The 21,557-nt window shown below is 41.4% G+C and overlaps 1 protein-coding gene and 1 long non-coding RNA gene across 3 annotated transcripts; one reads left to right on the top strand and one right to left on the bottom strand.

Annotated features, from left to right (window-relative positions):
* On the bottom strand, window positions 1-4,181 carry LOC131918437 (uncharacterized). The gene is made up of 4 exons (XR_009380975.1): window positions 4,062-4,181; window positions 2,563-2,703; window positions 998-1,044; window positions 1-40 (listed from the first exon to the last, which is right to left on the bottom strand). It is a non-coding gene; the product is annotated as an uncharacterized LOC131918437 (long non-coding RNA).
* Window positions 4,182-4,315: 134 nt separating this feature from the next.
* On the top strand, window positions 4,316-21,511 carry Tube1 (tubulin epsilon 1). Of its 2 annotated transcripts, XR_009380974.1 has the most exons (13): window positions 4,316-4,366; window positions 4,476-4,549; window positions 5,227-5,279; window positions 7,643-7,700; window positions 11,670-11,785; window positions 13,403-13,524; window positions 15,519-15,706; window positions 15,893-16,068; window positions 16,960-17,100; window positions 19,423-19,563; window positions 19,666-19,840; window positions 20,732-20,877; window positions 21,316-21,511. XR_009380974.1 is itself a non-coding variant. In XM_059272536.1 (12 exons), the coding sequence occupies exons 1-12, from the start codon at window positions 4,342-4,344 to the stop codon at window positions 21,472-21,474; spliced, it is 1,428 nt and encodes a 475-aa protein (XP_059128519.1). In that variant the 5' UTR covers window positions 4,316-4,341; the 3' UTR covers window positions 21,475-21,511. The 2 variants fall into 2 exon arrangements, 1 of the variants encoding a protein (XP_059128519.1); XM_059272536.1 differs by lacking the exon at window positions 20,732-20,877.
* Window positions 21,512-21,557: the final 46 nt, after the last annotated feature.

Raw genomic sequence — 21,557 nt, 5'->3', positions numbered from 1 at the left:
CTTGCCTGGCATGCACAAGGTCCTGGGCTCAATTCCAGTACTGCAAGGAGAAAGGAAAAAAGAAAATCCTGTCACTCACAGCAACATGAAGGAGCCTCTGGAAGACATTATGTTAAATGAAATACACAAGGCATAAAGACTACATGTCTCACTTATGTGTGAGAGCTAAAGGGTTAATTAAGGAAGAGAGTAAAATGGTGGTTACCAGAGGGGAGGAGATGGGGAGTAAGGAGATCTTCAAAAGGTATAAAGTTTTAGTAGGTAGAAAAAGAAATTTTAGAAATCTACTGAATAACATGGTGATTATAGTTAATATGTTCCAAGTTGATAACAAATTTCAAGTATTCTCACTATAAAAGTTTAAGTATATGAGGCAATATATGTAAATTTTATCATCCCATAATGTAAACATATACCAACTGTATCCAGTAAATGTATACAATTATTATTCATTGATTTAAAATAAACCAGCGATGGACCAAATAATGGTATCCCATCAGCCTAGGTGTCAGACAGAGGGCCCTGAGGGACATATGTCATATGCAGAAGATGAACATTTGTTCTAGATACCACTGAACTGTTAAGGCTGAGTCTTACACTTATTGTGTCTACAATATTGCAAAGTTTATTCTCGTTTAAACAGACTTAGGTCCGAACTTAGGTACTACTACAGGCCACTACACATTACTCATCGGCAGCAGTTGACAAAAGTCTGTTGTTGAAAGCTTACAGGGTAATGACCTATGTTGTTCATAGGAGAGGAATAATCTTTCTTTTTGAGACAGGGTCTCACTATGTAGCCCTGGCTGGCCTAGAACTCCCTCTGTAGTCCAGGCTGGACTCAAACTCAGAGATTCACTTGTCTACCTCCCAGATTCCAAAGTTATAAGCAAGTGTCACTATGCCCAGCCTTGGAAAAAAAGTATAAAGGGAACTATAATGACCTGTAATACTAATGGATTTAAGTGCAGTAAGAGAGGTTGGAAGGCAATCTTACCAACATGGTGTCTGCTACTGACTGTCAAGTTACACAAGAGATGGATTCTGAAATGACAGTGTACAAGAATGTGGATAAGTGACAAAAAATCATATTTTATTTAAATGACACTTGGGAAGCCATAGAAATATAATTTCATCTGAACATATATTCTCCTTACAACCCTGTGGAGGTTTTTCAGTGATAGGCAGGCACTGCCACAATCCAACACATTCAGTACCTGCCTATCTTGTACCATGTAATTTCACTGTAGCCTTGGTTCTGAGCACACAACATGCACACCGCACTACACACACACCACCAAGACATGCAATGCCAGAAACGCCTCAGCTCAGGTTTGAGATTGTGAGCATTAATTGTATTGTCTCTACTGTATTGCAAAATTTTCTGCTTTTTATAGAAACACAGTGGTTTAATTATACAAAACAATGATTTTTAATATTTTCCTACTGTCATCCGTCAGCATGTATCAAATACATGTATTTTTGGATTGTACCATGTCAGAATGTGTGACTTCTAAAACTGATATTTCAGTTGCTTTAATTTCAATTTTTAAAAGTAATTAAATGAACTTTGCCTTAGGATTAGGATAGAACTTCTAACAATTGCTGAAACACTACAGATGAATATGAATATGTGCCCTGTTCTAGATCAATCAAAGCAACCTAATTTGTTTTTCTTCATCTCACTCCTTATTTCTTGCCCAGAAACCTAAAGAATTACTTATTCTGAAAAGTTAATAACTTAACCAAGACATAGTTATTGATGTTGGTTGCTCTACAGAAATATTCCTGTGGAATATGATGCATCCTTTTAATCCACTCCTTCACTGCTTTATATCATTAAGTATATTTGTCCTTGTGTATTCTGTGTTCTCTATTTCAGGAGTATTTATTAATCTTATGTGAGCCATTTTGCCTCCCCCATGAATATTATTTTTAATAGCTTCAAAAGTTTCACTTTTCACTCAGCATTCTCTGTGATTACTTCAAGCCTTTCCTCCCTACATCAGTAATCTGATTTCATTCCTCTAGACTGCCTTTTCCATGATTTTAAAACTTGTTCATTAATCCTTAAAAGTGTTTTTGTCTTTGATTGATTTCTTTATTTCTTTTATCTCAATTCAGCCTGTATTCTTCAATGCATTATTTTAGCATCTTGTTGCTGTGTTCATATTCTTACATTGCTCCACAGGGCAATTTACTTATATAAATTCTCTTTTCTCCTCAAGTTAGATTTTATCTCCTATCATGGGCTTCATCCATCCTAATATGTCCTCTTCCTTCCTTCCTCCTTCTTTTCCATTTCCCTTCCTTCTTTTTATATCACTAACTTTTTCTTTCGCCGATATTTAACATGTAAAATCCTGTTGAATCTATCACTTCTATGTATTAGTCAGTTATTACTCTGATACAATTGCACCCCCAAATCTCAATGACTTCATAACAAAAGATTTCTTGTTTGTAAGACGGAAGACAATCTGCCATTAAGCGGCCTCCATCTTGGCTGACCTAAATGTGCACACCCCAAAGTCCTGGGGTGACCAGAGTAGAAGACTGCCTCACCTGGCTAGTAAGCAGACACATCGGATTCACTCCAGACTGAAGTTATTGGCGAAACTCGTAAGGACTTTCTTACAACCCCTTGCTGTTGTGTGGCTTCTGGAGAATGATGGGAACTACACCACGGGCCGAGCTCTGCAAAGGCTAGAATACCGAGTGAGTTGGCACCGGAATCGCATGATTCAGCCGAATCACAACACAACTTATGTATTTGTCTAAGTTTTGGAAGCCTCAGATTTGAGGATTTCAACATTAAGACCCAACGTGTCTGACTATACCTTGACCACTTCCCAATAAGCAGGAAAGAGTAAATCCAACAATTTCAAAGTTTTCTTGGCTAAAATCTGCCCCTTAATTACAGATGTAAGAACAAAAGGGTAAGACATTCAAACAAAAATATGAAAAGGCCTCAGCAATATAGACAACCTACTACAACTTCAAACTTTACATCTTTCAAAAATGTGTAATAACAAACTATTATTTATCTTGTTGGCAGGATAAGGTGTTCTAACCAACCAGATGTTGCGGCTCATATCACCAACACATTAATAGCAAGTATAACTTCATTTTTGTTAAATCAAGCCTAAAGGTTTTGTAGTTTCTCAGAATTTTTGTGGAAAAAACATTAATTTCATTAAAGTACTAGAGTTCTTGAGGATTTGTGTGTGTGCATGGGTGTGGAAGCAAGATGTGAACGTGGAGTGTCTTCCTTAATCATTCCTCGTCTTGCTTTTTTAAGACATTGTTTCCAACTGAACCTGGAGCTCACAGATTCAGCTATACTCCAGGGATCCTCCCTTCTCCCCTCTCCAAGGCCAGGGTTACAGACGCCCGGTTTCTTTGGAAGTGCTGGGGATCTGCATTTCGGTCCCCACGCTTCCGTGGCAGGCATTACAATGAGTGAGCCATCCTCGGGCCTCAATTCTTAATTTAGTTCTTAAATGCAATCTCGTTTAATTTACTCAGTAAAAAATTCAGTTTCTGGAAATAACTGATTTTTCAAACTTTGCGCCCCCCGCCCTTTTTTTAACCCGTCAAATGCCTTAACGTCGAACCCATCTCTTTCACCTTACACCCTTGTCCACTGAACATTACTGCTCTGCTCGTCGGTGCCACCAATATGTTAGGTCATGTCTTTTGAGCACATCATGTGTGTGTCTTCAATTACAGTGCCGGCTGTCTGAAGCTGGATTTATGTCTTAATTGCTTTTGAATTCTCCAGAAACCTTAAAAGTTGGTTTGAGGAGTGTACCGCGTTGGCCTCTAAAAAGCTGTGCCATTGGGTCAGGTGTACCTAGCTCCGGTCGTTCCCGGAAAAGCCTGTTTGTCTGGGGGTTTCTCTGCGCTCCTCGACATTCGTTTTCTGTTAGAGAACGGACACTTAGAGCAACATCCCGAAGAGTCTGACCCACGGCCCTGGTTGTTAAGACTGGGAGCCTCTCGTGGCCCGTGATCGGTTTTGGAAGCCCCTTATTTAAAATGCCACTCGGAAACCTAGTTACCCGGCAGTTTCCAGGGCCTCCGGAGCTGCAGATGCCCAAGGATGTTGTCAAGGCAGCTAGGATTTGCCTGCCGGGAGGCCTCGTCGCTATGGTAACGGCAAGTCGCAAATGCGCTTGCGCGGAAACCCCAAGACGCGTCTTGGAGAAACCGGGGCTTAACGACGGTGGCTACACTTGCGGCAGCGGCGTGACTTACGGCCGCCCCTCGTCGCGCGTCCTTGGGCTCGAATGCGAGGGCGGGAGTGCGAGCGGGGGTGCTCCTGCGGGCCCGCGGGGCGGGATGACCCAGTCGGTGGTCGTCCAGGGTGAGCTAACCCCCCCCCTCCCCAGCCCCGTCCCCCGGGTCGCCGCGGAGCCCCGTCCCCTGGCTCCCTTCCTAATGTCCTTCTCTCTCTTCCCCGCCGCTGGCCGCAGTCGGGCAGTGCGGGAACCAGATCGGCTGCTGCTTCTGGGACCTGGCGCTGAGGGAGCACGCCGCGGTCAACCAGGTACCCCGCTCGCCCTGAGCCCCCTCCTGCCTGTCCCCCGGGCCTGCCAGCAGGGCAGGAAGAGTTAGTTCCCTCGGGGTTCGAGTCTCCATCCGGGGCCCTGGCTGAGCTGGTACTCGCTGGGTAGACCATGGCTGGTCTCGAACTTGCAGCCGTCCTTCTGCCTTTGCTTCCCTAGAAGTTGCCACGACCATGCCCACCCCAGCCTACTTGAGCGTTTTTGTCTTTGTCAGGACCTTAAGTTGCATCGGATCTTGTAGCTTGTTTCTTTTTAAACTCACGTTGCTGTAAAGTCACAGGCAGAAGGCACTGGCCAAAGAGTTTGGTCTTTAATTTCCCTCATTCTCAGCCGTCTTCCTTTTTTTAAAGTTGTTTCTGAAAGGCAGTAGGTGCTATAGAAAGCGCTATAAAATAGATAACACATCAAACGATCGAGAATCCCAAGAAATTCTCAGTTGGTGTACGAGCTGTATAATCCTATGTAGCAGACTTCACCACTCTCTCAAATTTAACCAGGAGTTGTTGGTATTTCACTCTTTACACGCAATTGGAAAAACCGACCTAGGTTTCTCTTTCTCCGAGCCGCATCTTAGCCTTTTCAGCCTTGTAGAATTAACTAAAATTGAAAGGACTTTAGAGACAGTAAACTTCAATGCTGTGGTTTGCTTTGTTTCTAGAAAGGAATTTATGACGATGCACTAAGCAGCTTCTTCAGGAATGTGGATACCAGGTAAGAGGATGAGAGAGTCTGTCTGGGCATTGTGATTCCTTCCTGTCCTGTCAGCAGAGTGGAAGGATTCCTTAAAGGGTCATGGGAGCAGTTGCCTGCCGTGATGGTGTGGGTTTTGTCTGCCCTTCTGATTGAAAGCCTATTCTCCTGTCACATTTTCTTATCTGCCAAACAGCAGACTTCCTTGACAGGCTTCAGTAAGGAACAAAAAAAGAACCTTTAAAGAGACCTCTCCTCCCCGCCCCCCATTAGGTTTGAAATGAACTTTCAATCAGAGAAAGCTGAAGTTTTCACTGAGGGTACCATGTGTCATGTGTTGAGTAATGGCCAATGCATGGACGATTATTTTGCTGATTACTTGACCTTAGAACAGTGTTTCTCAGCCTGTGGGTCGCAACCCCTCAGGGTCAAGTGACCCTTTCACAGGGGTTACATGTCAAATATCCTGCATATCAGATATATACATAATCATAGTAGCAAAATCACAGATATGAAGTACCTATGAAAATAATTTTATGGTTGGGGGGTACCACACATGAGGAACTATATTAAAGGGTCACAGTATTAGGACAGTCGACAACCACTGTCTTAGAATATGCTGAAAAGAAAGAAGACAAATGTGGAAACTACTCACACCATGTATTTTTGTTTCGTGTAAGATAGATGTGTTATAATTCTTTTACCTGAAAGAGTAATTTGACATTTGAGATGTGCCCATGGGCTTTTCATGTTAAATCGTTAAGTTTATTCATTTTCAAAATGCTTTATAAAACCAACTGTGGTGGGCTTGTGTTGACCACTGTAGTAATATCGGGCTTTGTGCCGATTTGGTAGGAATTTAGTTTGAATTTGTGGCTGGTCTGTTTTGTTGGTGAATCCCAGGGCCTCGTGTTTCGGCTCACACTTGTTCCCACTGCTCTCCAGTACGGTCAGATGAGTCAGAGTCACAGAAATAGGAGGTTCAGAAGTGGGAAGTCATTCTTAGTGATGGACAGTCTGAACTCGGGCCAGATGGTCCTTTTGCACCGTCAGCACATTTTGGGGAAGGACGCTCCCGAAGCTACATATTAATCAGAAGGCTATTTGGAGACATGGTGTCGGATTAAGGCTTAGGTGATTCCATAGTGGCAGGAAGAGCCGTCATTATAGGGAGATGGCTGTCATTTAGACCAGTTCACTGATCTGAGGCCCACAATCTCCTCTCCCTCAAATACTTGTACTCCGGTTTGTCTGTGTAATATTCCTTACACATGCTTGCCTTGCTGGTTCCACTCCCACACCCTCTTTTGATAGCCACATCTTCGATTATTGCAACGTTGAATGGAACTAGATAGGAGACCATGAGAGGACTAAGAGACGGGCAGAGGTCATATGTGACATGAAAACAGGAAGGAAGCTTTGGGGACCGGAGGGCATAGAATTGGGAGAGAAACAACAACAAAAAAATTGAGAAATAACATAATGAACCCAAATTGTTTGCAAGTTAATAAATAAATTTATTTCATAGTTGACACTTAAGATTGAGTTTTCTTTCTTAAGAAGGTTGTCATGTAATCTCTGAAAGCTTTCAGATTTCCTCAGTCTGGAGTGTGGAGAGGAGGGAAAGGCATGGGCGTCTGGCTCTTCCCTTTGTGCTGTCAGTACAGCCTCTGGTCCCCAGGTTTAGTACCCAAAACTCCTTGTGAAAACTCCTACCACATCTTTGTGGGCAACTGCCTGCCAGTCCTCTTTAAAAGCACGGTGGAAATATGCCGGTAGTAGAGGTTGCATGAAAAACCAGACAGTAAATACTTGGACACTGGTCAGAGCGTAAGGTCTTGTTGCAGGTCCTGGTCTGCCTTCAGGGATAATAGGCACATAAACAAATGGAGATGGCTGATTTATAAACAAAATTCTGTTTAGCAAAATAGGCCGGTAATTGGAGTTGGCCTGGGTAGTACGGTTCGTTTACTGCTGGTCTGTAGTAACTGTTTACTCAGCTCCACATCTTGTCTCTGTCTTGTGAACTATATTGACCTGTATACTATGCTTATCCATAAATTGTAGTATTTTCACTAAAATTCTAGAAATAGCCTGAGTGGTGTGTAATGTTTATATCAGTTTACGTGTTTGGCTACAGCAGAAAACCTAATTAACAGTAGCTTAAACAAGAAAGATACTCATCTCACAAAACTGGAAACGCCTCAAGAGCAGACACTGAGACTGGCTTAGCAGGTCAGGGTGCCTGCTGCTGAGCTGGGCACTCGAGTTTGATTCCTCTGGACCAGTGTAATAGGAGGACCGAGCTGCCTTGTATAAAGAAAAGTGAACACTACCGGCCCTGGAAAATCTTGTGACCCTCTCTCAATTTCTTTGTGTTTCAGAGTGGTTGGTGATGGCGGCAGTATTTCCAAAGGAAGAATATCTTCTTTAAAAGCACGAGTAAGATACATATTCTGGGATTCTTACTTTGTAACATGGCAGTAAAATTTGAGTTCATTGTTTCACTGCAAGCTTGTTTTTCCCTTCTGGTTGTTGGTTAGTAGTCTTTGACTATAAGAAAAAGGAAGGTTAGCCAGGAGGTGGTGATGCATGCCTTTAATCCCAGCACTCGGGAGGCAGAGGCAGGCCAATCTCTGTGAATTCGAGGCCAGCCTGGTCTACAGAATGAGTTCTAGGACAGCCAGGGCTACAAAGATAAATCCTGTCTCAAAAAACAAAACAACAACAAAACCATACAAAGAAAAAAAAAGGCAATGTAAGTGGTATGTAAGGAACTGAGGTGCTAGGGTCAGACGTGGTGTTCAAGGCTGAGAGACCATCGAGCAGCAGGGTGGCACCTGAAGAATCTCTCTGTGATCTCTGATATCCCTGGGAAGCAGAACTGAAGGGAGAGATCATGTGCATGCAAGTTAGCACAGTTGATGAACGCAGTGAGCGGTGGAGGGAGCCAGGCACCAAGTTACGCCTGACACATAACACCACCAGTTCCTGCGGAGGAAATGGAAGTGCTTTCTCAGTGACAGTCAGACTACAGGAATATGCTCCTTTATCCTTGCCTAGTATGGCTCCCTTACCTTCCACCTGCTCACCAATACAGTGGGAAGAAGAGCTGAGTTATGTGGGCAGAGAGCTGGCATCCCAAACTTTAGAGACATCTCCTAGACTACTAATTATTTGTAGTGTCTTAGGCTAACAGGCACACAGAATGTTGTGAATCCTGTATTCTGGTTACTGTCATGTAGCTCTGGAAACGAATACAGACTTCTGTATTCCTGGAACAGTTTTGACTGCAGACTGGGGATGCCTAAGCAAAGAATCAAAAATACTCTGAACATTTAGTTAAATCTCAAAGGAAGAAGAAACCAGGGGCTTGATGTGTCTAAGGAAAGCTCAGAAGAGCTATGTAAGTTACTAGGACAGGGATGATTCTGTCAGATCTCCCTTCAGCTGTGGCCCAAATTACAGCAAATGCGCCATATACTGTTTCCCTTGCCAGCTAGCACGGCCGTCAGGTGGTATGGCTTACTCAGCTGTAAACTTCAATGCACCATACCAAGTCTGGTTTGGAAAAAGACCAATACACTGTTTATTATAATCTTATACAATTTGTAATCCTACACATAATTTGTGTGTTCAGTCAAGATTCTCTTGTTGGTGCAATGTCTGCATTTAAGGTAAAAATTGCATATTGCTCAACATATCCTTGAAAATCCCTAAAATTAATCAGTACACACCCCTGTATAGTCTGGTTTATGTTAAAAAAAAAAAAAAAAAAAACTGGAGCACATTTGTAAAACCTGGTTGTTGGGACTGGAGAGTTGGCCGGCGTCAGCAATGCTTGCTGCCCTTGCAGAAGACAAGAGCACAGCACCTAGGTCTGGCAGTTAGCAGCTGCCCTCAGCTCCAGCCTCAGGGGGACTCCAACACCCCTGGCCTCCTAGGATACCCGCAGTCATGTATATACTCACACATACACACACATAATCCTGAAACATCTGTGTAACAGCTCTGGCTTTCCTGAAATTAACTCTGTAGCCCTGGCTGGCCTCGAACTCACAGAGATCCACCTGCCTCTGCCTCCTAAGTGCTGGCATTAAAGGCGTGTGCTACTACCACCCAGCAATAATAAATCCTTAAAAAAAAAAAAAGAAAGAAAAAAGAAAAAGAAAAAAACAGTTACATGGGGCTGAAGAGATGGCTTCAAGGTTAAAAGCACTGTGCTCTTCCAAAGGACCCAAAATTTGATTCCTAAGGCTCTGCATAGCAGCTCTGTTACAGGGGAGTCAATGCCCTGTTCTGGCCTCCACAGGAACTAGGCATGAACATGATGCACAGATATGATACAGGAGGCAAAACACTCATACACAAAAGTAAAAATAATAAATTAAAAAAAAAAACCTTCCAGTACTCTGCTTCAGTCTCCTGAGTCCTGAGATTACAGCCATGTGTCACCATGCCCAACATCTTTGAAAAAAAAATTTAGATAGTTACAGTCTTTAGAACATTTGCCACTATATGTCCTTTGTATATCTTTGTCTTTGGGTTCCTATTGCTGTGATAAAACCCCATGACCAGAAGTAATATAGGGAGGAAAGGGTGTGTTTCACTTTCGTGTTCACATCATGGTTCATCATCGAAGAAAGTCAGGGCAGGAACTCAAGGTAGGAACCAGAAAGCAGAAGCTGCTCACTGGCTTGCTTCTCCTGACCCGCTCAGCCTGCTTTCTTATATCCAGGACCACTGCCCAGGGGTGGCACCACCCACAGTGTAGTGGGCCTTCCCAGTCTGTGAAGACATTTCTCAATTATGACTGGTTTTCTCTTGTATGTGTCTATGTTTGTGTCAAGTTGACAAAGACAACCAGTACAATCTTAAAATAAGCATAATTATACAAAGTCACAGAATTATATATGTGTAAATGTAACTCCATGGTAGTTAGCACTCTGTAAATACCAAACTTGCCTAGCGTTTGGTGGTTAAGAGTCTGCCTCTGGGCAATCTAGGTTTGGGTGTCAGCTCTACCATTTACCAGTACTTATACCAATTATCAGACTTTTCTAGATGTCAGTTTCCTTGTGTGTGAAATGAAGATGACAGTGCTGTACACAGCATTGTGTGGTTAGGTCAGTAAAGTGTTTCTAAAAACAAAATGGCATGGACTAGGTGGAGCAAAAGGATATGCTATTTCAGACCGTGAATTTTAAATAACTAGGCCCAAACACATAGGGACCATTAGAATCTACACACTTTTGCCAATGAGAAGTAAGTTTGTTTTTCCTCTGTTGTAAAATCATGCTTTGGGGTTTGACAAACTCCGAGCATTTTTCCTGCATAAAGGTACCAGATACTTGAAGCAGAAGATGGTTGACACATATGGTGGATAAGGCAAAATTTAATAGCCCAGTTCATTCCACGTTTGAAACATTGGTTATAGCATGTGGTTAGGATTAATCGTAGAAAAGAATTGGACCATTTCTGTTGACTAATGGCAGCTTTAGGCATTGCAGTTCAGTGTATCCCATCAATTTGCTGAGCTGTAATAGTTTCTCTGGGATTCAGAAAGATGTTGTGGATCACACCACCAGCAGACCAACTAGTGATTATGACTCTGTGTATGTGTAAGTGTGTAAATTTGGCTTTGGAAAGTTTTGAAACTTCTCAGTCCACTCCAATCTAGAATGGATTTGTCGTTGCTGCCTAGGATAAGAGAGGACAGTAGTTCAAAACTATTTGTTTTCATTTTGAGCAGCTCATGAGGTACACAGAAATCAAGCTTATTTACATTCAGTTTGTTTTCAATGCTCAGTGGCCATTGCATGGTCCACATTAAATCTTTGGAAAGTAAAGAAGAAAGCTAGGAGGAGGGAGCCAATTCCTCTTGGCAAACCGTTTCTGCTCCCGTTTGCTGTATCTCCTTTCTCTTTTATATTCTTATTTCTCAGTGAGGATTATCTCCCCTGTCAGTATAGTCAGAGTTCATGAATTTGACTGCATTACTTGAATGAAGGCCTTGTCCTCTCTAACATCTGTCCAGTGCCTTGGTTTTAGAAGTTAACTCACTTGAACTGGACATTTCTAGGCTATAATTGTTCCATTTTCATTCCTAGTGAGCAAATGCATTAATACATCCTAATTTATTGAAATCTTTTTCTGGTCAGGACTGCCTTCTATATTTCTAAGACTCTGTTAGAAATCCTTCAGTTGAGAGGACTGTTGGGTTCCTTTGTCCCTTCCTGGCCCCTTAGTGAGTTGTATAAAATTATCTTTTTAATTCTTACAATAGATTACATAAAGAAAAATTTTAATTAACCTTAAATTGTGAAAAAGAACAATATAACTTACAGCTCATGAATTCTTGAATTTATAAATTACCAGAGAAAAGATGTTAAATTTAGCTTCTCTTTCCAGGCCGTTTTGATTGACATGGAAGAAGGAGTAGTGAATGAAATTCTCCAAGGACCCCTGAGAGATGTGTTTGATAGCAAGCAGCTCATCACGGATATTTCTGGCTCAGGAAATAATTGGTGAGAACATACTGAATGTCATTTGAAGAAGTTGAGTATTCACTGCCTTATCCTAACAGGTTCTGCTGAAACGAAAGCAGAGTGCAGTTGCCACACACGAGCATCAGCCTTTCTGCTCACCTTTTAATAATTAATTCATTGATGATGATGCCTCATGATGCTTGATTCTTCAATTTCTTCTGTTTGTCTAACCAATAGAATTAACAGAAAGACCTAAGTCAAACCAGGATCCTCCTATCCAAGCTGACACAGGCTATCTTAAATATATAGTCTCTTTAATGGGGAAAAACACCCCCAACAGTTAAAGAATTCACACTGATTTGTTGTTGTTGTTCTTGCTTAAAAGTTAAGTCTCTGCACGTTGTTTGTTCAGATGTATAGTTTTATAAAAACATGAGTTTGCATTCCATGTGTCAGGAGACCAGGGACAGCCAGTTGCTTAAGAAACGAGCCTACCTGACCACCCGCCTAGCCTTCTCTGGTCCCATTGAACTTGTTATGTAGTGTTTGCATTACACTAAGCTGCATGTAATGGGGAATGTAAGCCCCTCCCCGAGGACCTCTAACTGCCAGGTTCCACCCACAGAATACTCTAACTGCCCTAACTGCTGGACCCTGCCCCCACCCTGCAGAGCAAAAAGCCCAATCTCTGGACATGAAATCCCACCAATCTCCCCGCTGGAAAGCTCCACCCTGGAAAGTTCCATCCCCTTCCCAAGAAGCTCTGTATGAGCCCTCTTCTATCCTGTTCAGTTTGCTGATGTTTTTTACTCGAGCAGAGGCAGCCATCCTCCTGGTTTTTCCCCTCCCAGTAAATCTCTTGTGTGAGGTCTGTTGTGCAGTGTGACTTTGTGGTATTCCTTGACTCCCAGCTGCCAGGATACCTTTCCATCTGAGCTGCAGTACTTACAGGGAGAGAGATCATTTTTATTTTGTGTTGCAACATAGTGATACTCCAAGATTTGATTAGTGAAGACAACTTAGACTCTTCACTATCATTTTCAGCCATTTGCCATTTCGTCTGTTAATGTGATGTGACCAGTTTTTCCTGTTTTATACTAGATTGTGTAATCCAGGAAATATAGTAGCAAGAAATGATAGTGTAGTGTTTCAAGGTCCTGGAAGTGATCCTGTTTGCAAAACCTTTAATCACAAGTTGAAGGCAAAGCTGTTGACAGCCTGATAGAAAATCCAAGCTAAGAGAATTCTAAGTTGGAGTTTGCTCATGTTTACAAATTAGTTTGAAATGTTTCATTTCATTATCTGTTGACCTCATTCTACTTTTTAATATGTAAATTCACTGCAGTTAAGAGTTTGGTTAAATAAAAACAAAAAAAATATATAACTGAATTCTTATTTTTTTATAATTTATCTGGAGAAAAATTAAAAATAAAATTGGAAAACAATAGTTAATGCTCATTGCTTGCTTATAAGGATATTTAAGAATTATTGGTATATAATCTATAATAAATAGGATTTATTACATGGAAGAATAGATTTCTTAGTACAGTTTGATTTGTTTTCCCATTTTTCTTCAATCCTTATTTAGAGCAGAAATAATAAAATCGTGAAGTATTAAATCAAGGATTTTTTGTTAATCTGTGTTCTTATTTTCAGGGCTGTGGGTCACAGAGTGTTTGGAAGTCTTTACCGGGAACAGATTTTGGAGAAACTCCGGAAGTCAGCAGAGCACTGTGACTGCCTGCAGTGCTTCTTCATCGTACACTCCATGGGGGGAGGTGAGCCCCCTGTGCCTGTAGTGAAGTCACGTGCCGACAGGAATTCAGTTTGCAAGCAGAAGTCTTATGATGCCTGCTGAACTGAGCTAGCCGGCTTGTCCAACCTCTTCACGTCGAGACATAGTGTCAGCCACAGGGTTCCTACTCAAGGACCATGCATGCAAAACAACCTCATGATGTCTCATGCATTGTGTTGGACCGCATTCACGGCTAGCCTAGGGTACAAATGACCCTTGATGTAGGTGGTATATGCCTGATACATGTATGCTGCAGTGTTTGTACATTTCAGCTTTTCATCTTAAAAGTTTGAAGCTGGGGCTGAGATAGCTTAGTGGGTAAAATAAAATAGAAACATAAGGACCTGAGTTTGAGCCTCAGAACCTACATAAAAAGGCTGGGTGTGTTGGCACGTGCTTGTAATTCCAGAACTAGGGAGCCAGAGACCGTTGGGCTCCTGGCGCTCACGGGACGACCATCTCCAGGCCAGTGGGAGACTCTGTCTCAAGCAAAACTGGATGGCATTGGAATAATGCCTGACGTTGTGGTTTGGCCTCCATATGCACACACATGCAGTGCATGAGCAGACACACAAAGGAGCGTGTGCACACATATAAAAATTGTGAGACTCACTATTAATCAATTCTTTTTTAATTTTGAATTTTTTCTTTCACTTTTAGATTCTCTTGTAATATTTCAGCCACATTCCAGTAGGAATGCACTTTTGAGAAATGGTTGTTCCTTTATCCCAAGTGGAGTTGAGCTTTCTGGCATGTTCTTACATGACTTGCCATTATGAGGATACTAATACTCTATTAACCACCTTCAAACCTTCCCACACCTCCCTCCACTAAGAAAACTGAAGTGTAAAAGAAATGATTTCAGTCAGTTCCTTAAAAATCACTCATTTCATGGTACTTAATTGCTGAGCTTGAAGCGTGATCTACATTGCATTGTTTACCCAGATGAGTCTGTAATTTGGAATGGAAGTATTTTGCTCTCCTGTTCATAAAACAGAAACAAGATAATGTGCTAATTTTAAAATGGTAATATTAACAAAGTTTGAAAGAAAAAATTAACATACTTTTCTTCCTAAAATAGATTAAGATTCTACATTCTGGGGTTTGCAAGATCACATTATATACAAAGTTCCCAGTGAAGAACTGGGTAATAGAGTTACAGAAACAAATGAATAAAGGTTTCATGTGTTAGATTAATGGGTTTATGTTGGCTGCATGTAGCCCATGGCCCACCTGATGGACATACCTGGGATCTTTGGCTCCACATTTTAACCACAATAAATTTTATTTATATAATTTTTGTGTAACAACATAGCATATGTACACACTGTAAAACATGATTCAGAATACTATTTATCCATACTACATTTGGCACATTGCTACTTTCTCCTGTTTCAACTTAAAAACACTCCTACCAACTTCATTACTAGTTTCATAGAACTAAGTTATAGGATCCACTTTAAGTCCTTAAAATTTTCTGAATTTGTATGAATGTGACTTTAAATGTCAAGGTTATTAATGAGATCTCCAGAGTTTCTGCTTTTAAATAAGTTAATGATGATGTGTGTGGAAACTTTGTAAACAAAGTGGACATATTTTATTGGGTGTTTGAAGTTGCTTGATGACTTGATAGTTTTCTGTGTCATTGAGGCAATACACATCTTGAGACCAAAGCTGTCAAAATAGTGTTGGTTTTGTTTTTAAGTTGCTTACTATCAGGAATACTGGATGCTATCTTAGTTGAATTTTCCATATTCAGTTTATTTGTTATCTAATGACTTAAATACAAAAAAAGGTTAGAGAAAGCCATCCAGACTTGTGCTCAGAGCCTGATGGAATTCTCAACTTGAACCCTAACAGCCTTGCCTGTGCGCTCTCTGAGTTGAAAATTATGCCTACGACTAAAACATTCTGGGCTCTTCAGAATTATACTTCGAACAATTTGTGTTGTTTTCTTCTTCAAATTTTAATTCTCAGGAACAGGATCTGGACTTGGCACGTTTCTGTTAAAGGTACTTGAAGATGAGTTCCCAGAAGTGTACAGATTTGTGACAGCGGTTTTTCCTTCCAACGAGGACGATGTCATCACCTCACCTTACAACAGCATGCTGGCCATGAAGGAGCTGAATGAGCACGCAGACTGTGTGTTGCCCATTGACAACCAAGTAAGAAATGGTACTGGACTTGATGGACATATTCTATAGACATTTGATTCTGTGTTGTGTGCCTTCGTGTTCAGTATTCTCCATCTAAGAGAAAGAATGAGTTTGAATTGTTTTTCTTTTCTTGCCTAGTAAAATGTTTTCTAAGTCATTCACTAATAGTTTCTCACCCAATTTTTTTTTCTCAAGTCTTTATTTGACATCATTAGCAAAATTGATCTTGTGGTAAATTCTGGAAAGTTGGGTACAGCTGTGAAGCCTAAGAGTCTAGTTACTTCAAATGTAGGGGCTGTTAAAAAGCGCCACACGAAGCCTTTTGATGCAATGAACAACATTGTGGCCAATCTGCTCCTCAGCCTGACAAGGTAACCCTCCCAGGACGCTGGCAAAGTCACTGTGCCTTTGTGATGTTTACACTTAGGTGTTTTATTCCTTTGTTTGATTTGGGGACACTGTTAAATCCAGCCCTTAAACGTATTGAAACAAGCACTGAACCACTGAGCTACGGGCTCAGCACAGTCACGTGTATTTAGTTGTTCTAAGTTGTAGGAGCTTCTTTTATTGTTTTTGTCCAGATTTGTCTGACACTTTTTTATTAGTTCTTTGAGAACTTGGTCATACTTAACCTCCTACCCCTCCTCCTCCCCAACTTTATGTCTGCTTTTTGTTCTTATCAAGAACAGTTTGTGCTGCCCAAATACTCAGTTTGTGTTGGATTTTCTCTAAGTATGTTACTTGGGACACTCGTGGGAGTTCCATGATAAGCAGTCTCATGGTAGACATGCTACCACTGCTGTGAACCTGCTAGTCTGTACATCTTTGCCATCACATCCAAAACATTTCCATGACGTGGGTCTCAAATTTCTCAAGCATTTAAGATTATGATTATGATTTTATGACTATGAGTGTATTAATGAGACCCTTAATAAATTTAACAAAATTTCCACAATAAGTAATTGACCTATATGTGTTTAACTTGACATAAAGTCTGTTTTAAAAAGATACTTTTACATGTATAATGAACAAGTATAATAGATGTTGCTTGCACGTTAGAAATCTAGAAATAAGAATTGCTAGGCATTGTTGTATTTTAATTAGCCTTTTACATGACTATTCATGATAGTAAATTTCAGTGATTTAGAAACAAAGGCTCCATTCTGCCCTGATCAGTGTAACTAAGAATCTGAGAAAATAACCTGCTGAATTACTGTTTTTAAAGGAAAATGTTTCTCATTGTTCTAATGTTGACCTTTTAGCTCTGCGAGATTTGAGGGATCCCTTAATATGGACTTGAATGAGATCAGCATGAACTTGGTTCCTTTCCCTCAACTTCATTATCTTGTCTCAAGCCTTACACCTCTGTACACACTGGCAGATGTTAACATTCCCCCTCGAAGGTAAGGCAGATCTGGGTTCCATTTTCCTGAGAACTTGAAGTGAAATTTCAGTGAAAACAGTTTGTATTAACTCAGGTTATTCATATCATTTTATTGGTGAGAATCATATAAAATGTAGTTAGTGACAGTCATTTTTTATTAGGCAAATATTTATTTGTAAGTAAATTGTTTTAAGATGTCAGTATTAAACTGAAACTAAACCTGGTAACTAATATTTAGACTTTTGAAAATTAATAGAATCTGGCAGATTTGAATCCTGATTCTGTTGCTAGCTGTCTTAAATTCTTCATCTATTTGTGAGGTAGATGAAAGTATATGTTTTAGTGTTCTTACCACAGCCAAGCACCATAGAAGGCTTTTATATGGTAGCTATTGCACATCATTTTCAGACCACCTTGAAGATGCCCTGAGGGCCAGACATGGTAACACTTGCCTTTACTCCAAGATCTCAGGAGGCAGGGACAGGCAGATCTCTATGAGTTTGAGGCCAGCCTGGTCTACAGAGCAAGTGACATACCAGGTCTACATAGTGAGCTCCTGTCTCAAGGGAAAAAAATGTTTTTAGGCTAGGCATAGTGGTACACACCTGTAATACCAGCACTTGGGGGCCAGAGGAAGGAGGGTCATGGATTCCAGGCCAGTCTGGGATACATAGTGAGACCGTCTCAATATATATATAAACTGGCTGGGATGTCGCTCAGCTGGCAGAGTGCTACCTGGCATTCATGAAGCCCTGGGAACCCCAGAACCCACATGATGGCTCACAAGTACCTGTAACCCCAGGTCCAGGGGTTCTGATACCCTCTTCTGGTCTCCAGGATCAAAAGCCTGCATGTGGTGGTGCACAGACACACACACTAGTTAAACACATATACATAAAAAATAAAATTAACTATTTTATTTAAAAAGATACTTTTAGCTTATACAGTGATGATGAGCTTGAAAAGCTCACACTGGCATTCACTGTTGAAAGAAAAAGGTTCTTCCAAACTCAAGTGGGGAGACTATATATGAGAGAGGAGAAAATAAAGGTACTTTTATTACTATTACATTTTAAATTTTTATTTTGTGTGTGCTATGGTATGTTTGAAGAGCAGAGAACACCTTGTAGGATTCAGTTCTTTCCACCATGGGGTCCCAGGAATTGAACCCAGGTTGCCAGGCTTGATAGCAAGCACCTTAATCTGCTGAACCATCTTGTGGGCCCAGAGGGTTTTGTTCTTGTTGTTTTAAGATTTTTTTAAATTAAGTGTATGTTGTAGGTGTGTGCGTGAGTGTCAGGACAGGTGCCTGCAGAGGCCAGAGGCAACAGACCCCCCTGAGGTGTGCTGTAAGCTGTTCTGTGTGGGTGCTGGGAATTGAACTCAGGCCCTCTGCAGAATAATACATGCTTCTAACCACAGAACCATCTCTCTAGCCCTCAAAACTTCTTTTTTACAGTTAAAGTTTTGGTAAGGTAACAGTTCTACACTTCAGGAATATTACAAGTGATGTTAGTAAACTTTATTTAAGCAACTAGCAAATGGCCAGTTGTGCCAGCCAGTAGCTAGGACCCTTATCTGCCAGGGATCCTGTAATGATCTCAACAGGGAAACGGGGTGTGGTGCATTGATGGTGATCAATGATTGCTCACTGGGTCATCAGCACTACCATGTTTAAGAAGAGTGAGCACTTTCAGTGTGGACACACCAATCGGAAATTGGTAGGAAACTTTTTTTTTCCCATTGTTTGAGACAGGGTTTCTCTGTGTAGCCCTGGCTGTCCCAGAACTTGCTCTGTAGACCAGGCTGGCCTCAAACTCAGAGATCCATCCACCTGCCTCTGCCTCCTGAGTGCTGGGTTAAAGCGTTCACCATCACACCCAGCAGTAGTAAACTACAATGTAGTGGGATTTTTATATCTAAAGTTAATCTTATATTTCTAAATACAGCATAATGAAAAAGGAACATGTTTGACTTGTCCTCTAACTTAAATATTTCAAAGTCAGTGAAATATTCTGTAATCTGCTTGGTATATTTTGATAAGAATAATACTTGTATCAACGTTTTAATTTTAATCATGACTGTTTGTGGTGGCTGATTTTCATTAAAGTATTTTAGTAAAAATCCACAAGGACTTTTTAAAATGCTACACTAATTTGTCATGGTGTCCTTTTCTGTCATCAAGGGTTTAGTAGGGTTGTTTTGTTTTGTTTTGTTTTTCTATATCTGCTCTCCTATAGATAATCCAAAGGCTGTCCTACTGCTGTATATTTTCATTTTATGATTATGTTTAGAAGAAAGAGATACGTTTTGTGTAAACAGTGGCGCTTTCCTGTTGTAGATTGGACCAGATGTTTTCAGATGCCTTTAGTAAAGATCACCAGCTCATTCAAGCAGACCCCAGACGTAGTCTCTACCTCGCCTGTGCCCTCATCGTTAGAGGAAACGTACAGATTTCAGATCTGCGCAGAAATATTGAAAGGTTTGCTTCTGCTGGTGTCCTTGTTTTGCTGGTGTGGACTGAGCTGCTGTAATGTGGCATTTTTAGTACCTTAGTTCTTACATTAGGGTTTTTGTGTCTCAGATTAAAACCTGCTCTGCAATTTGTCTCCTGGAATCAAGAAGGCTGGAAGACTAGCCTGTGTTCAGTACCGCCCGTGGGTCACTCCCATTCATTATTGGCTTTAGCAAACAACACGTGTGTGAAGCCTACTTTCATGGAACTGAGAGAAAGGTTCATGAGGCTCTACAAGAAAAAGGTAACTGCACTTCCTTTGGCTAAGAGGTACTGGAAGTCAGGGCTAAAGTTGTCCAGCATATTTGTTACACTAGTTGTAACCAAAGAGAAGTTCACCTGTGCTACTTTAAATCTAAATGAGAAATTCCATGAATTCAAAGGATTTAGGCACTAATTGTGTTTAAAAGAAATCATTTATTCTTCGACAGTTTCACAGATGTGTATAATGTATTCTATTATATTCTTTCCACACTGGCCCCCAACTCCCTTTGTACCGCTTCTTCCCAACAAGTCCCCCAGTTTCATTTCTTTCCTAGTGACTCACTGAGTTATTGGGGTTGCTTGCATGAGCACAAGTGTGGAGTTTCACTGATGCATGGGCAATTTACCAGTGGCTACATCACTGAGCAAGAATGACTCGCCCTTCCCCAGCAAACATTAACTACTAGTAGCTCTGCATTAGGGGTGGGGCCTCATTGGCCCCTCCCCAGTCCATGTTACACTGTTGGCAAGCGTAATCTTATGCAGATCTTGTGCAGGTAACCACAGCTCCCGTGAGTTCATGAGCACAGTGGCCATGCCATGTCCAGAACACGAGCTCACATCACTCCTTCCATATTCTGGCTCTTACAGTCTTTCTGCACTATCTTCTACAGTGTGCCCTGAGCCTCGGTGAGGCCAAGGCTGGGGGGAGGGATTCTATAGATGTCCCATTTATAGCTAAGTTCTCAATAGTCAATTATTCTCTGCATTTTGACTAGTTAGTCTCTGCACTGTCCACTGGAAGGGGGGAAAAAGCCTTTGTGACCAACGTTGAGAACAGCACTATTCTATGGATAGAAATACAAATGGACAGTTTTACAGCATGTCCACTTAGCAGAACAATGGCAAAAGATTGTCCCTTACGTCCTAGGACTTCCTGAGTAGTGGGCTTTGGCCTGGGTTCCAGCTCCAATGGAGGGAGCCTCAGATCCCATCAGAAATCGGTTGATTACCCCCATATCAGTCATGCCACTCTTGTGCTTGTGGACACACCTTCAGGCACAATGTTTGTTTGACGTAAGTTCCTGCTTCCAGTTTAGAGCTTAATGCTCTGTATGTGTGGGTTTTTTTAATTTATTTAATCTTTCGCTGTTTCCTACATACATAGGACCTACTTGATCGTATTTCCCCATTATCCTCTCTTACTCCCCTCCAGATGAACCCCATCCTCCTGTCTTCTTCCTACCTTCATGTCTTTGTGTGTGTGTGTGTTCCCCCACTGTAATTAGTTAGGGTCCTTGAATGAGCGTGGGTGGGGCTTTTGCTTGAGCAAGGCTGCTTACAAGTGGGTTAACCACTGAGGACTGCCTCACCCCTTCCCCAGCAACCCTTAACTGCATGTAGCTCCCAGGGAGGGATGGGTGAGTGACCTATAATTTTAACAGTATTTGCTTTATGGGGTAGCTGTATGTTGTAGAGTTCCCGAGATGGTAATGTTCAATGTTTCCATTGCAGGCTCACCTGCATCACTATCTGCACATTGACGGGATGGAGGAAGGTGCCTTTGCAGATGCTCTGTCCTCTCTGTCAGCGCTCATACAGGAGTATAATGAACTGGATGCCACAAAGGGCATGCCTGTGCAGGATGTGCCTAGGCTAAGTGTGGCCTTGTGAAAGAAGCAGCTAAAAATGCATTGTTACTCTTTTCTGATTCACACTGGTGTTTGTCCCCTTTCTCTTTCAGCGTTTTCTGTGAT

This window comes from Peromyscus eremicus, chromosome 8b, assembly GCF_949786415.1.
Source record: "Peromyscus eremicus chromosome 8b, PerEre_H2_v1, whole genome shotgun sequence".
Taxonomy (NCBI): domain Eukaryota; kingdom Metazoa; phylum Chordata; class Mammalia; order Rodentia; family Cricetidae; genus Peromyscus; species Peromyscus eremicus.
This window is presented reverse-complemented; position numbering and strand designations above follow the sequence as displayed.